This window comes from Taudactylus pleione, unplaced genomic scaffold, assembly GCF_031769625.1.
Source record: "Taudactylus pleione unplaced genomic scaffold, aTauple2 ptg000892l, whole genome shotgun sequence".
NCBI lineage: Eukaryota > Metazoa > Chordata > Amphibia > Anura > Myobatrachidae > Taudactylus > Taudactylus pleione.
In genome coordinates this window covers 175,738-193,734 of record NW_028285293.1, presented here as the reverse complement: position 1 = coordinate 193,734, position 17,997 = coordinate 175,738, and the positions used below count along the sequence as shown (strand labels likewise).

The 17,997-nt window shown below is 50.4% G+C and overlaps 1 protein-coding gene across 1 annotated transcript in view; it reads right to left on the bottom strand.

Annotated features, from left to right (window-relative positions):
* The window catches only part of PDZD8 (PDZ domain containing 8), a 108,858-nt gene extending 94,952 nt beyond the window's left edge, over nt 1-13,906 (bottom strand). Inside the window, exons 1-2 of the mRNA XM_088459060.1 lie at nt 13,130-13,906; nt 2,030-2,155 (exon numbers count right to left, since the gene is read on the bottom strand). Coding sequence (XP_088315186.1) covers nt 2,030-2,155; nt 13,130-13,860 — 857 coding nt within the window. The 5' untranslated portion in view covers nt 13,861-13,906. The remainder of the gene's footprint in view (nt 1-2,029; nt 2,156-13,129) is intronic.
* Between the last annotated feature and the right edge of the window lie 4,091 nt (nt 13,907-17,997).

The window sequence follows — 17,997 nt, the reverse complement described above, 5'->3', positions numbered from 1 at the left end:
ATGATGGTTCCTGTGGAGAGCGGTACAGAGGCACCAGGGGTCCTCACCCCAGGACCCCCAGGTCAGTCTCTATAATTAGTGAAGGAGCTGATAACTACCAGAGAAAGCTGCCATCAGTAACACAGCAGTATCAGAGCCATGATTCCTATCATGCTATTGTCTTACTATACCGTATGTGACCATCGCCATGGGCTACGGCGATTCATCAAACCCACGTGTCACGACTGGATGTATTTTGTGTGCCCAGGCAAAGTGTGTGTATTATTATAATTCCCCTAAAGTATATATTTCAGAACTGGCTGCTTGCTAGGAATGGGTACAGTAGGTCAAAACCGGATTGCATAAGCTAGTCAGAACAAGTGGCCAAGTGACGCCTAGCCTTTGAAGACGAAGCTTCATGGACGTAAGGTCTGCTCTCGCCCTAGGTGGCCATGGCGGAAGAGCAGAGCACAGACACACTGGCTGCTATGAGGGTCATTTGTAGCACCTTACATTATCAGGTTTCCTACAGTAAAATATCTTCAAAGCCCAGAGAGTTATATGAGGTTTAGGTCTTGTAGCCGTGCTAATTTACATCTACACAGACCCTGGGAGAACACTGAACAGTCCTTCTGAGCCTGGGAAGGGTGGGGGCTGCTGAGGGAGAGGGGGCTGTGGAACCATAAGAGTCCGCTACTCCTGCCTGACTGGGTTCACTCTACAAGGGAGTAGCTGAGCTAGAAGTGCTCCCCATCTGTGTCTATGGTGGTCTCCCTCCACACACAGATCCCCTAAAGATCTCAGCACAAGACAACTAAGGATTCTGATTCTTTATCATTTACTTTTATCTGTACTCAATCTGTGCAACCATATCTGTGCAACCATATCTGTGCAATCATACCTGTAACCATATCTGTGCAATCATACCTGTAACCATATCTGTGCAATCATACCTGTAACCATATCTGTGCAATCATACCTGTAACCATATCTGTGCAATCATACCTGTAACCATATCTGTGCAATCATACCTGTAACCATATCTGTGCAATCATACCTGTAACCATATCTGTGCAATCATACCTGTAACCATATCTGTGCATTTATACCTGTATCATATCTGCGCAATCATATCTGCGCAATCATATCTGTGCAATCATATCTGCGCAATCATATCTGCGCAATCATATCTGCGCAATCATATCTGCGCAATCATATCTGCGCAATCATATCTGCGCAATCATATCTGTGCAATCATATCTGTAATTTAACCATGGAGATATTTTCTCAATAAATCCTAGAACGTTATCAGCGTTATCTCTGTGCTGTAATGACATCACAGCCTGGGGAGGCCCATGCTACACTTGTGTAATAATTGTGAGATTTAAGTGTCTGGCGAACGTAAGAGCGCTATTTTAATACTCTTTGTGGCGGCACCTTAAGTAAATCCCACGTCACAAGCACCAAGCTGCGTCAGGTTGGTGTATCTGAGCGTAGGCTGGGGCACGGTGTGGTGACACCGCACGTTTCAGATCTCAGTCCCTGGCAGAAGGGAGAGTCCTATTTTATCGTGCACAGGTGACAGAGGCACAGAAAGCTGCGGTATGAGGAGGACGCCATCTTCTACGCTGTAATAGACATGTGCACGGTAAAGTTATTAATAATAAATAAGGTTTATGTCTGGCAGAGAGCAGGGAGTGAGACCCACACAGGACCAGCGCTGCCTCCTGTCTGCTCCCCGTATACACTATGAATATTGCCCATGAAATATTAATACCATTGGAAACCAGACTCTGCACAGAAGACAATGGGGACAGGGCTCTGGCAGAGAACAGCTGGCGCCCAGCACGATGCACAAGGTAACAGATCCCTATTTAGGGAATAACACGCACCCCCTAGGGCAAGAGAAGAGGCAGATTAGGGCTCATTACATAGATGGGTTACTCGGGCTCTACGCTCCCTGAGCAAGAGAGTGAAAAAGCCACATTAATGCCATTTTCTGCTTATTGTCCGCACATAACAGGCCCCCGGGGGTCTCAGGTACACTCACCTGCTGCAGCCCGTCACAGACACTTTCAGTCGTCCCTCCGACAGGCCCAAGTCCTGCAAGGTCAGCGTTTGGTCCTCCAACTCCTCAGCCAGGGACTGTCCTTGAACTGGGAAGAACGGCTTGTACCTGCAGGAAAGGGCAGAAATCAATAAGTCACTGGCACAAAATGGCGACACATACGGCAATAAGGCTAGTCACCCAGAGGGCAGGGCAGACACATGGAGATTGCCACCTTGCCAACTGCTGACCCTCAGCCCTGGCGCTGATGTGTATTATGGAAGAGACAACACAACCCCCAATCAGCAGATCACAGCTGTGACTGTAGGGCCCATAGTGATAGAAATCTGGGAACACACCTATAGATGATCTGTCCAACCATCCAACTAGCTGATTGTTGGAATGAGAATCTGGTAATGTATGGGAGTAACTGGTGATCAGCAATTTGCTCCTAAATGACAGAAAACAGATGAAAATGGCGTCAGACAAGTTTGTTAAATGTTTGATGTAAACTATTTGTTCAAACAACAGTTTTGTCCATTTTCCAGCGTTTGGGAGCAAATTGCTGATTGTCATTTACTATCATACGTTACCAGGTTCTCATTCCAACCAATCACCTAGCTGGTTGGACAGATAATCTTTAGGTGTGTGTGTGCCGCATAACACACAATGTCCACCTCATAGTAATCCTGGATGATTGGGGAACGCACAGCTCGCAGCCAGGCCCATAGGTACGCTGCCATCCCCAATCATTGTATATCACCCTACAGCTTGTATGTGAGAGAAATCGGCAAATCACAGGTAATTACACAGGAACACACACCGGTATGACAGGTGCTTCTAATGCGAGGCGCACGCCACATCACACCACATCACGCCACATCACGCCACACCACGCCACATCACACCACGCCACCTCTGACGCCACATCACACCACGCCACATCACATCACACCACACCACGCCACATCACACCACGCCACATCACATCACACCACGCCACATCACATCACGCCACATCACACCACACCACGCCACATCACATTACGCCACATCACACCACGCCACATCACGCCACATCACACCACGCCACATCACACCACATCACGCCACCTCTGACGCCACATCACACCACGCCACATCACATCACACCACGCCACATCACACCACGCCACATCACACCACGCCACGCCACATCACATCACACCACGCCACATCACACCACGCCACACCACGCCACATCACACCACGCCACATCACATCACGCCACGCCACATCACGCCACGTCACACCACATCACGCCACGCCACGTCACACCACATCACACCACGCCACATCACACCCCGCCACATCACGCCACGCCACACCACGCCACATCACGCCACATCACGCCACATCACGCCACACCACGCCACGCCACATCACGCCACGTCACACCACGCCACATCACACCACGCCACATCACGCCACATCACACCACGCCACATCACACCACGCCACATCACACCACGCCACATCACACCACGCCACATCACACCACGCCACCTCTGACGCCACATCACACCACGCCACATCACACCACGCCACATCACACCACGCCACATCACACCACGCCACATCACACCACGCCACATCACACCACACCACGCCACATCACATCACACCACGCCACATCACACCACGCCACATCACATCACGCCACATCACATCACGCCACATCACATCACGCCACATCACATCACGCCACATCACATCACGCCACATCACCTCTGACGCCACATCACACCACATCACGCCACCTCTGACGCCACATCACACCACGCCACATCACACCACATCACATCACACCACATCATGCCACATCACACCACGCCGCCTCTGACGCCACATCACACCACGCCACATCACATCACGCCACATCACACCACATCACACCACGCCGCCTCTGACGCCACATTATAGTAAGTCATTGTTATGACCTACAGTACACTTATAATAGACAAAGTCCTAGTGGATTATCACACATCACAGTGGTCTCAGTATAACCTGAGCTGGTCGCCCTATAGGTCTGTAAATGGCAGAGTAATATGACAATATGAGAGATGTATATGTGGGGGAAAGAAGATCAGAAAAGTCAGAGGCCCCCTCCTCACAGACTGGTCTATATCACAACCAGCCAATCACCTGCCTCTCAGGGTCACTATTGTACAAATGCGCACAAACGAAAACAAAATATCTGCATTAAACACTGCCAAGCCAGGTACACACTGTACAATCACACATACACACCTATACAATCACTCCTACACACCTAAACAACCACACCCATACAATCACACCTACACACCTATACAATCACACATACACACCTATACAATCACACATACACACCTATACAATCACACATACACACCCATACAATCACACCTATACAATAACACATACACACCCATACAATCACACCTACACACCTATACAATCATACCTACCCAATCACACGTACAACACCTATACAATCACACATACACACCCATACAACCACACCTATACAACCACACCTACACAACCACACCTACACACCTATACAACCACACACCTATACACCTATACAATCACACCTACACACCTATACAATCACACCTACACACCCATACAATCACACCTACACACCCATACAATCACACATACACACCTATACAATCACACATACACACCCATACAATCACACATACACACCTATACAATCACACCTACACAATAACACACACACACCCATACAATCACACCTACACACCTATACAATCACACATACACACCCATACAATCACACGTATACACCTATACAACCACACCTACACAACCACACACCTATACAATCATACATACACACCTATATAAACATACCTACACACCTATACAATCACACCTATACAATCATACGTACACACCTATACATTCATACCTATACACGTATACAATCACACCTACACAACTATACAATCACACCAACACACCTAAACAATCACACCTATACAATCATACGTACACACCTATATAATCATACCTACACACCTATACAATCATACCTATACAATCATACGTACACACCTATACAATCATACCTACTCAATCATACGTACACACCTGTATAATCATACCTACCCACCTATAAAATCACACGTAAACACACCTATACAATCATATCTACACACCTATACAATCATACCTATACAATCATACGTACACAACTATACAATCACACGTAAACACACCTATACATTCATACCTATACAATCATGCGTACCCACCTATACAAGCATACCTACACACCTATACAATCATACGTACCCACCTACACAATCACACCTACACAATCATATGTACACACCTGTATAATCATACCTACCCACCTATACATTCACACGTACACACCTATATAACCACACCTACACAATCACACCTACCCACCTATACAACCACACCTACACAATGATACCTACCCAATCACACGTACACACCCATACAATCACACCTACCCACCTATACAATCACACCTACACAATCACACCTACTCACCTATACAATCACACATATCCACCTATACAATCACACCTATACAATCATAACTACCCAATCACACGTACACACCTATACAATCACACCTACACAATCATACGTACCCACCTATACAATCATACCTATACAATCATACGTACCCACCTACTCAATCATACGCACACACCTGTATAATCACAGACACACAACTATACAATCATACGTACACACCTATACAATCACACGTACCCACCTATACAATCATACCTACACACCTGTACAATCATACCTACCCACCCGTACAATCATACCTACCCACCTGTACAATCACACCTATACAATCACACCTACACACCTATACAATCACACCCACACACCTATACAATCACACCTACACACCTATACAATCATACGTACACACCTATACAATCATACCTACACACCTATACAATCACAACTACTCACCTATACAATCACACCTACACAATCACACCTACTCACCTATACAATCACACATATCCACCTATACAATCACACCTATACAATCATAACTACCCAATCACACGTACACACCTATACAATCATACGTACCCACCTATAAAATCATACCTACCCACCTATACAATCACACATACACACCTATACAATCACACCTACACAATCATACGTACCCACCTATACAATCATACCTATACAATCATACGTACCCACCTACTCAATCATACGCACACACCTGTATAATCAGACACACAACTATACAATCATACGTACACACCTATACAATCACACGTACCCACCTATACAATCATACCTACACACCTGTACAATCATACCTACCCACCCGTACAATCATACCTACCCACCTGTACAATCACACCTACACACCTATACAATCACACCTACACACCTATACAATCATACGTACACACCTATACAATCATACCTACACACCTATACAATCATACCTACACACCTATACAATCACAACTACACACCTATACAATCATACCTATACAATCACACGTACACACCTATACAATCGCACCTACCCACCTATACAATCACACCTATACAATCATACGTACACACCTATACAATCATATCTATACAATCATATGTACACACCTATACAATCACACCTACCCACCTATACAATCACACGTACACACCTAAACAAGCATACCTACCCAATCACACGTACACACCTATACAATCATACCTATACAATCATACGTACACACCTATACAATCACATGTACACACCTATACAATCACACCTATACATGCATACCTACAAATCTATACAATTATACCTACCCAATCACACGTTCACACCTATACAATCATACGTACACACCTATACAATCACACGTACACAACTATACAATCACACGTACCCACCTGTACAATCACACCTACACACCTATACAATCACACCTACACACCTATACAATCACACCTACACACCTAAACAATCACACCTACACACCTAAACAATCATACCTACACACCTATACAATCACACGTACACATCTATACAATCACACCTACCCACCTATACAATCACACCTATACAATCATACGTACACACCTATACAATCATACCTATACAATCACAGATACACAGCTATACAATCATACCTACACAATCACACCTACTCACCTATACAATCACACATATCCACCTATACAATCATACCTACCCAATCACACGTACACACCTATACAATAAAAACCTACACACCTATACAATCACACCTACACAATCATACGTACCCACCTATACAATCATACCTATACAATCATACGTACCCACCTATACAATCATACCTATACAATCATACGTACCCACCTATACAATCATACCTACCCACCTATAAAATCACACCTACACACCCATACAATCACACATACACACCCATACAATCATACCTACCCAATCACACGTACAACACCTATACAATCACACATACACACCCATACAACCACACCTATACAACCACACACCTATACAATCACACCTACACACCTATACAATCACACCTACACACCTATACAATCACACCTACACACCTATACAATCACACCTACACAATCATACCTACACACCTATACAATCACACCTACCCACCTATACAATCACACCTACCCACCTATACAATCACACCTACCCACCTATACAATCACACCTACACACGTATACAATCACACCTACACACGTATACAATCACACCTACACACGTATACAATCACACCTACACACGTATACAATCACACCTATACAATCATACGTACACACCTATACAATCATACAATCATACCTACACACCTATACAAACACACCTACTCAATCATACGTACACACCTGTATAATCACAGACACACAACTATACAATCATACGTACACACCTATACAATCATACCTACACACCTGTACAATCATACCTACCCACCCGTACAATCATACCTACCCACCCGTACAATCACACCTATACAATCACACCTACACACCTATACAATCACACCTACACAATCACACCTACACAATCATACTTATACAATCATACCTACACACCTATACAATCACACCTACACACCTATACAATCACACGTACACACCTATACAATCACACCTACCCACCTATACAATCACACCTACCCACCTATACAATCACACGTACACACCTATACAATCACACCTACCCACCTATACAATCACACCTACCCACCTATACAATCACACCTACCCACCTATACAATCACACCTATACAATCATACGTACACACCTATACAATCATATCTATACAATCATATGTACACACCTATACAATCATATCTATACAATCATACGTACCCACCTATACAATCACACCTACCCACCTATACAATAACACGTACACACCTATACAAGCATACCTACAAACCTATACAATCATACCTACCCAATCACACGTACACACCTATACAATCATACCTATACAATCATACGTACACACCTATACAATCACATGTACACACCTATACAATCACACCTATACATGCATACCTACAAATCTATACAATTATACCTACCCAATCACACGTTCACACCTATACAATCACACCTACCCACCAATACAATCACACGTACACACCTATACAATCATACCTATACAATCACACGTACACACCTATACAATCATACCTATACAATCACAGATACACAGCTATACAATCATACGTACACACCTATACAATCACAGACACACAACTATACAATCATACGTACACACCTATACAATCACACGTACCCACCTATACAATCATACCTACACACCTGTACAATCATACTTACCCACCCGTACAATCATACCTACCCACCTATACAATCACACGTACACACCTATACAATCACACGTACACACCTATACAATCACACGTACACACCTATACAATCACACGTACACACCTATACAATCACACGTACACACCTATACAATCACACGTACACACCTATACAATCACACGTACACACCTATACAATCACACGTACACACCTATACAATCATACCTACCCAATCACACGTACACACCTATACAATCATACTTGCAACCTTCGATCCCCGGCTGCCAAAATATCAAAAGAAAGTGATTGTACCACCGTACACACCCTCCCAATACCGGGCTGTACTCGCAGTAGGTGTACCAAGAATTACCATAATGAGCTGGAAAGGGGCGTGATTACATTATAAACCAACCTCAGGGAAAAGGACACATCCACTTACATTAGAAGTTGTGGGACTACACATCCCAGCAAGTCTAAACCAAGTTTTGCCTAAATAATATTATGTACCACTATATACAGCGATGACAAGTAAAAAAGGTGAATATTTACACCAACAAGGTGGCCAGTTTACACAAGAGTACGTAACAAGCACCATGACGCCCACAGAGGCGGCCCTGCTTTTGTGTACAATTGTTAGAACGGTGGAAGGTGCATACATTCTGTACTTTAGGTCCGATATGACCCGGCCGAACCGGCTGAATATTAAACAGCACATAAGATACAATCCTGATGTGCCAGCTTTCATCCGACAAAGCATGATAAAAGGCGCATACACTCTTCTCATAACAGCACATAAGATACAATCCTGATGTGCCAGCTTTCATCCGACAAAGCATGATAAAAGGCGCATACACTCTTCTCATAACAGCACATAAGATACAATCCTGATGTGCCAGCTTTCATCCGACAAAGCATGATAAAAGGCGCGTACGCTCTCTTCTCATAACAAAAGCTCTAAATGTAAAGAACAATAACGCAAAGACACAGACAATACTAAAATGAGCCTCTATAATGATACCCGACAATAGTAACATCATCCAACAGGTCACCTAAGGCTGGAGAATACCCCGGAGCCACACCAAGATACAGGTCTGCCGGGTATACAGAGAGAAACTATCAGCACCAATATAACCAGTTACATAGTGACACTCAGAATGCCATCAATAAGGGGACAGTAATGGGGTCTCCATCACCCCTTGAAGAAATATTTTATATCTTTCTGTGTAAATAACAATATAATAATTAGCTGATGAGCATTTCCACTGACAAAAAGTCTGAACAAGACCTAACCCATTATCTGCAATTACAAAGAGGCAAATTAAGAGCAACCTCTGCCTGTGGTGACTGCAGTTTCTTCACCACTCATAAAACAGTACAGTCACTTACCTGGCAGATGTGGCTCTGGGGGAGGAGGCCACGTCTCACACTGAGGGGGGAGGGAGGAGGCCACGTCTCACACTGAGGGGGGAGGGAGGAGGCCACGTCTCACACTGAGGGGGGAGGGAGGAGGCCACGTCTCACACTGAGGGGGGAGGGAGGAGGCCACGTCTCACACTGAGGGGGGAGGGAGGAGGCCACGTCTCACACTGAGGGGGGAGGGAGGAGGCCACGTCTCACACTGAGGGGGGAGGGAGGAGGCCACGTCTCACACTGAGGGGGGAGGGAGGAGGCCACGTCTCACACTGAGGGGGGAGGGAGGAGGCCACGTCTCACACTGAGGGGGGAGGGAGGAGGCCACGTCTCACACTGAGGGGGGAGGGAGGAGGCCACGTCTCACACTGAGGGGGGAGGGAGGAGGCCACGTCTCACACTGAGGGGGGAGGGAGGAGGCCACGTCTCACACTGAGGGGGGAGGGAGGAGGCCACGTCTCACACTGAGGGGGGAGGGAGGAGGCCACGTCTCACACTGAGGGGGGAGGGAGGAGGCCACGTCTCACACTGAGGGGGGAGGGAGGAGGCCACGTCTCACACTGAGGGGGGAGGGAGGAGGCCACGTCTCACACTGAGGGGGGGGAGGAGGCCACATCTCACACTGAGGGGGGGGAGGAGGCCACATCTCACACTGAGGGGGGGAGGAGGCCACATCTCACACTGAGGGGGGGAGGAGGCCACATCTCACACTGAGGGGGGGGAGGAGGCCACATCTCACACTGAGGGGGGGGGGAGGCTACATCTCACACTGAGGGGGGGGATGAGGCTACATCTCACACTGAGGGGGGGAGGAGGCTACATCTCACACTGAGGGGGGGAGGAGGCTACATCTCACACTGAGGGGGGGAGGAGGCCATATCTCACACTGAGGGGGGGGAGGAGGCCACATCTCACACTGAGTGGGGGGAGGAGGCCACATCTCACACTGAGGGGGGGGGAGGAGGCCACATCTCACACTGAGGGGGGGGGAGGAGGCCACATCTCACACTGAGGGGGGGGAGGAGGCCACATCTCACACTGAGGGGGGGGGAGGAGGTTACATCTCACACTGAGGGGGGGAGGAGGCTACATCTCACACTGAGGGGCCGAGGAGGCTACATCTCACACTGGGGGAACGTACTGGTACAGAGACAATAAGAGACTGGGCAGGTGGAAATGAACACGATGACCCGTCTGAGCTGGGAGGTGATGATGGAGGTGAGCTGGGGCAGTGGGATGGTGGGGCACTGGGGGGAATACTGCGGCAGGGTAGCACAGTGGGCAGCAGTACCAGATCTTTTAGTTGGGCACGGTGTGCTTCCTCCGGATGACCCGCCTGAGCTGGGAGGTGATGATGGAGGTGAGCTGGGGCAGTGGGATGTAGGCAGTGGGGGGGACTACGGCAGGGTAGCACAGTGGGCAGCAGTACCTGATCCTGTAGTTGGGCACGGTGTGCTTCCTCCGGATGACCCGCCTGAGCTGGGAGGTGATGATGGAGGTGAGCTGGGGCAGTGGGATGTAGGCAGTGGGGGGGAATACTACGGCAGGGTAGCACAGTGGGCAGCAGTACCTGATCTTGTAGTTGGGCACGGTGTGCTTCTTCCGGATGACCCGCCTGAGCTGGGAGGTGATGATGGATGTGAGCTGGGGCAGTGGGATGGTGGGGCAGTGGGGGGAATACTGCGGCAGTGTAGCACAGTGGGCAGCAGTACCTGATCTTGTAGTTGGGCACGGTGTGCTTCCTCCGGATGACCCGCCTGAGCTGGGAGGTGATGATGGAGGTGAGCTGGGGCAGTGGGATGATGGGGCACTGGGGGGAATACTGCGGCAGGGTAGGACAGTGGGCAGCAGTACCTGATCTTGTAGTTGGGGACGGTGTGCTTCCTCCAGATGACCCGCCTGAGCTGGGAGGTGAGCTGGGGCAGTGGGATGATGGGGCAGTGGGGGGAATACTGCGGCAGGGTAGCACAGTGGGCAGCAGTACCTGATCTTGTAGTTGGGCACGGTGTGCTTCCTCCGGATGACCCGCCTGAGCTGGGAGGTGATGATGGAGGTGAGCTGGGGCAGTGGGATGATGGGGCACTGGGAGGAATACTGCGGCAGGGTAGCACAGTGGGCAGCAGTACCTGATCTTGTAGTTGGGCACGGTGTGCTTCCTCCGGATGACCCGCCTGAGCTGGGAGGTGATGATGGAGGTGAGCTGGGGCAGTGGGATGACGGGGCAGGGGGGAGAATACTGCGGCAGGGTAGCACAGTGGGCAGCAGTACCTGATCTTGTAGTTGGGCACGGTGTGCTTCCTCCAGATGACCCGCCTGAGCTGGGAGGTGAGCTGGGGCAGTGGGATGACGGGGCAGGGGGGAGAATACTGCGGCAGGGTAGCACAGTGGGCAGCAGTACCTGATCTTGTAGTTGGGCACGGTGTGCTTCCTCCGGATGACCCGCCTGAGCTGGGAGGTGATGATGGAGGTGAGCTGGGGCAGTGGGATGATGGGGCACTGGGAGGAATACTGCGGCAGGGTAGCACAGTGGGCAGCAGTACCTGATCTTGTAGTTGGGCACGGTGTGCTTCCTCCGGATGACCCGCCTGAGCTGGGAGGTGATGATGGAGGTGAGCTGGGGCAGTGGGATGACGGGGCAGGGGGGAGAATACTGCGGCAGGGTAGCACAGTGGGCAGCAGTACCTGATCTTGTAGTTGGGCACGGTGTGCTTCCTCCAGATGACCCGCCTGAGCTGGGAGGTGAGCTGGGGCAGTGGGATGACGGGGCAGGGGGGAGAATACTGCGGCAGGGTAGCACAGTGGGCAGCAGTACCTGATCTTGTAGTTGGGCACGGTGTGCTTCCTCCGGATGACCCGCCTGAGCTGGGAGGTGATGATGGAGGTGAGCTGGGGCATCGGTCGCCCCTCGAACTGACTCTGCACCTGGAAGTCGATGAGCGGCTCCTCCAGGAAGCAGAAGGACCAGTGGGTGAAGGGCAGGCGGCTGAAGACCAGGCGGAGGCGGCCCAGCACTCGGCCCAGCTGCACCGACAGCGACGCCGTCTTCCCGAACAGCAGCTCCACGTCTATGGCCAGGCTCAGGCCGCCGCCGTACTCCAGCTCCAGCTCGAAGCTCAGCTCCGGGGGCAGCGGCTCCGGGGAGTCCGGGGAGGCGGGGGAGAGCAGCCGCACCCCGCGGAGCACCGGCACCGCCTCTCCCAGGCTCAGCTCCCGCAGGCTCAGCCCCTCCAGCAGCCTCCCGGCCGTGCGGGAGAGCAGCAGCTCCTCCAGCTCCACCCGGATCTTCCGCAGCAGCCAGCGCCGCAGCCCGGCCGCGTCCCGCAGCTCCCGGAACAGGAAGAGCAGCACAGCGTTCAGGAAGTGGCAGCTCTCCGCCCCGGCCGCCCCCAACAGGTAGTCCCGCAGCGAGGCGTCCAGCAGCGGGGTCCCGGGGGCGGAGGGAGCGGGGGCGGGAGCCGGGCGGCGGCGGTGCAGGGAGAAGAGCAGCAGCAACGTCAGGAGCGCCCCGGCCAGGGCGGCCAGCAGCAGCAGCGCGTACACCATTGCTGCCTGACGGGAGGGGTCAGCTGACACAGCGCCGACACGGGATTGGCTGCCGCGGAGGAGAGAAGGCGGGGAAGCGTCACCTCTTACTTCATAGGGAGGTCACCTGACACAGCGTCGCGTCGGGATTGGCTGCCGTGGAAAAGAAAAAACAGGCAGACGTCACCGCTGACAGATGGCAAGATCACCTGACACAGAGCCGAGACGGGATTGGCTGCTGGGGAATAGAGAAAGCGGGGCAGCGTCTCTCACATCTTCATAGGGAGGTCACCTGACACAGCGCCGAGACGGGATTGGTTACTGGGGGGAGATATTTTACGGGCAGTGTCACCGAAGCATGGAAGAGAGTCACATGACACAGTGCAGGAGAGGGATTGGCTGCAGTGGCTGTAGGCGGGGCTGATTCGTAGTTGCCAACTGAAGTCACTATACTTTAGCAGCAGCAGCTTTGGCTAAGCAAATCCCCTTCACCATAAGCCCCCTACTGGTCAGGCCCTGCATATGAAGGGGATACTGCACCTATTACCCCCTAGTGGTCAGGTCCTGCATATGAAGGGGAGACTGCACCTATTACCCCCTAGTGGTCAGGCTCTGCATATGAAGGGAGACTGCACCTATTACCCCCTAGTGGTCAGGCTCTGCATATGAAGGGAGACTGCACCTATTACCCCCTAGTGGTCAGGCCCTGCATATGAAGGGAAGACTGCACCTATTACCCCCTAGTGGTCAGGTCCTGTATATGAAGGGGATACTGCACCTATTACCCCCTAGCGGTCAGGCCCTGCATATGAAGGGGAGACTACACCTATTACCCCCTAGTGGTCAGGTCCTGCATATGAAGGGGACACTGCACCTATTACCCCCTAGTGGTCAGGCTCTGCATATGAAGGGGATACTGCACCTATTACCCCCTAGTAGTCAGGTCCTGCATATGAAGGGAGACTGCACCTATTACCCCCTAGTGGTCAGGCCCTGCATATGAAGGGGATACTGCACCTATTACCCCCTAGTGGTCAGGCTCTGCATATGAAGGGGAGACTGCACCTATTACCCCCTAGTGGTCAGGCTCTGCATATGAAGGGGATACTGCACCTATTACCCCCTAGTAGTCAGGTCCTGCATATGAAGGGAGACTGCACCTATTACCCCCTAGTGGTCAGGTCCTGCATATGAAGGGGATACTGCACCTATTACCCCCTAGTGGTCAGGTCCTGCATATGAAGGGGAGACTGCACCTATTACCCCCTAGTGGTCAGGCCCTGCATATGAAGGGGATACTGCACCTATTACCCCCTAGTGGTCAGGTCCTGCATTTGAAGGGGACACTGCACCTATTACCCCCTAGTGGTCAGGCTCTGCATATGAAGGGGATACTGCACCTATTACCCCCTAGTGGTCAGGTCCTGCATATGAAGGGGATACTGCACCTATTACCCCCTAGTGGTCAGGTCCTGCATATGAAGGGGACACTGCACCTATTAGCCCCTAGTGGTCAGGCCCTGCATATAAAGGGGACACTGCACCTATTACCACCTACTGGTCAGGCCCTACATATGAAGGGGACACTGCACCTATTACCCCCTAGTAGTCAGGTCCTGCATATGAAGGGAGACTGCACCTATTACCCCCTAGTGGTCAGGTCCTGCATATGAAGGGGATACTGCACCTATTACCCCCTAGTGGTCAGGTCCTGCATATGAAGGGGAGACTGCACCTATTACCCCCTAGTGGTCAGGCCCTGCATATGAAGGGGATACTGCACCTATTACCCCCTAGTGGTCAGGTCCTGCATTTGAAGGGGACACTGCACCTATTACCCCCTAGTGGTCAGGCTCTGCATATGAAGGGGATACTGCACCTATTACCCCCTAGTGGTCAGGTCCTGCATATGAAGGGGATACTGCACCTATTACCCCCTAGTGGTCAGGTCCTGCATATGAAGGGGATACTGCACCTATTACCCCCTAGTGGTCAGGTCCTGCATATGAAGGGGACACTGCACCTATTACCACCTAGTGGTCAGGTCCTGCATATGAAGGGGACACTGCACCTATTACCCCCTAGTGGTCAGGTCCTGCATATGAAGGGGACACTGCACCTATTACCACCTAGTGGTCAGGCCCTGCATATGAAGGGGACACTGCACCTATTACCCCCTAGTGGTCAGGCTCTGCATATGAAGGGGATACTGCACCTATTACCCCCTAGTGGTCAGGTCCTGCATATGAAGGGGAGACTGCACCTATTACTCCCTAGTGGTCAGGTCCTGCATATGAAGGGGAGACTGCACCTATTACCCCCTAGTGGTCAGGTCCTGCATATGAAGGGAGACTGCACCTATTACCCCCTAGTGGTCAGGCTCTGCATATGAAGGGAGACTGCACCTATTACCCCCTAGTGGTCAGGCTCTGCATATGAAGGGAAGACTGCACCTATTACCCCCTAGTGGTCAGGTCCTGCATATGAAGGGGATACTGCACCTATTACCCCCTAGTGGTCAGGCCCTGCATATGAAGGGGAGACTACACCTATTACCCCCTAGCATATGAAGGGGACACTGCACCTATTACCCCCTAGCATATGAAGGGGATACTGCACCTATTACCCCCTAGTGGTCAGGTCCTGCATATGAAGGGGATACTGCACCTATTACCCCCTAGTGGTCAGGCTCTGCATATGAAGGGGAGACTGCACCTATTACCCCCTAGTGGTCAGGCTCTGCATATGAAGGGGATACTGCACCTATTACCCCCTAGTGGTCAGGTCCTGCATATGAAGGGGAGACTGCACCTATTACCCCCTAGTGGTCAGGCCCTGCATATGAAGGGGATACTGCACCTATTACCCCCTAGTGGTCAGGTCCTGCATTTGAAGGGGACACTGCACCTATTACCCCCTAGTGGTCAGGCTCTGCATATGAAGGGGATACTGCACCTATTACCCCCTAGTGGTCAGGTCCTGCATATGAAGGGGATACTGCACCTATTACCCCCTAGTGGTCAGGTCCTGCATATGAAGGGGATACTGCACCTATTACCCCCTAGTGGTCAGGTCCTGCATATGAAGGGGACACTGCACCTATTACCACCTAGTGGTCAGGTCCTGCATATGAAGGGGACACTGCACCTATTACCCCCTAGTGGTCAGGTCCTGCATATGAAGGGGACACTGCACCTATTACCACCTAGTGGTCAGGCCCTGCATATGAAGGGGACACTGCACCTATTACCCCCTAGTGGTCAGGCTCTGCATATGAAGGGGATACTGCACCTATTACCCCCTAGTGGTCAGGTCCTGCATATGAAGGGGAGACTGCACCTATTACCCCCTAGCATATGAAGGGGACACTGCACCTATTACCCCCTAGTGGTCAGGTCCTGCATTTGAAGGGGACACTGCACCTATTACCCCCTAGTGGTCAGGCTCTGCATATGAAGGGGATACTGCACCTATTACCCCCTAGTGGTCAGGTCCTGCATATGAAGGGGATACTGCACCTATTACCCCCTAGTGGTCAGGTCCTGCATATGAAGGGGACACTGCACCTATTACCACCTAGTGGCCAGGTCCTGCATATGAAGGGGACACTGCACCTATTACCCCCTAGTGGTCAGGTCCTGCATATGAAGGGGACACTGCACCTATTACCCCCTAGTGGTCAGGTCCTGCATATGAAGGGAGACTGCACCTATTACCCCCTAGTGGTCAGGTCCTGCATATGAAGGGGAGACTGCACCTATTACCCCCTAGTGGTCAGGTCCTGCATATGAAGGGAGACTGCACCTATAACCCCCCTATAACCCCCTAGCGGTCAGGCCCTGCATATGAAGGGGATACTGCACCTATTACCCCCTAGCATATGAAGGGGACACTGCACCTATTACCCCCTAGCATATGAAGGGGATACTGCACCTATTACCCCCTAGTGGTCAGGTCCTGCATATGAAGGGGATACTGCACCTATTACCCCCTAGTGGTCAAGTCCTGCATATGAAGGGGACACTGCACCTATTAGCCCCTAGTGGTCAGGTCCTGCATATGAAGGGGACACTGCACCTATTACCACCTAGTGGTCAGGCCCTGCATATGAAGGGGACACTGCACCTATTACCCCCTAGTGGTCAGGCTCTGCATATG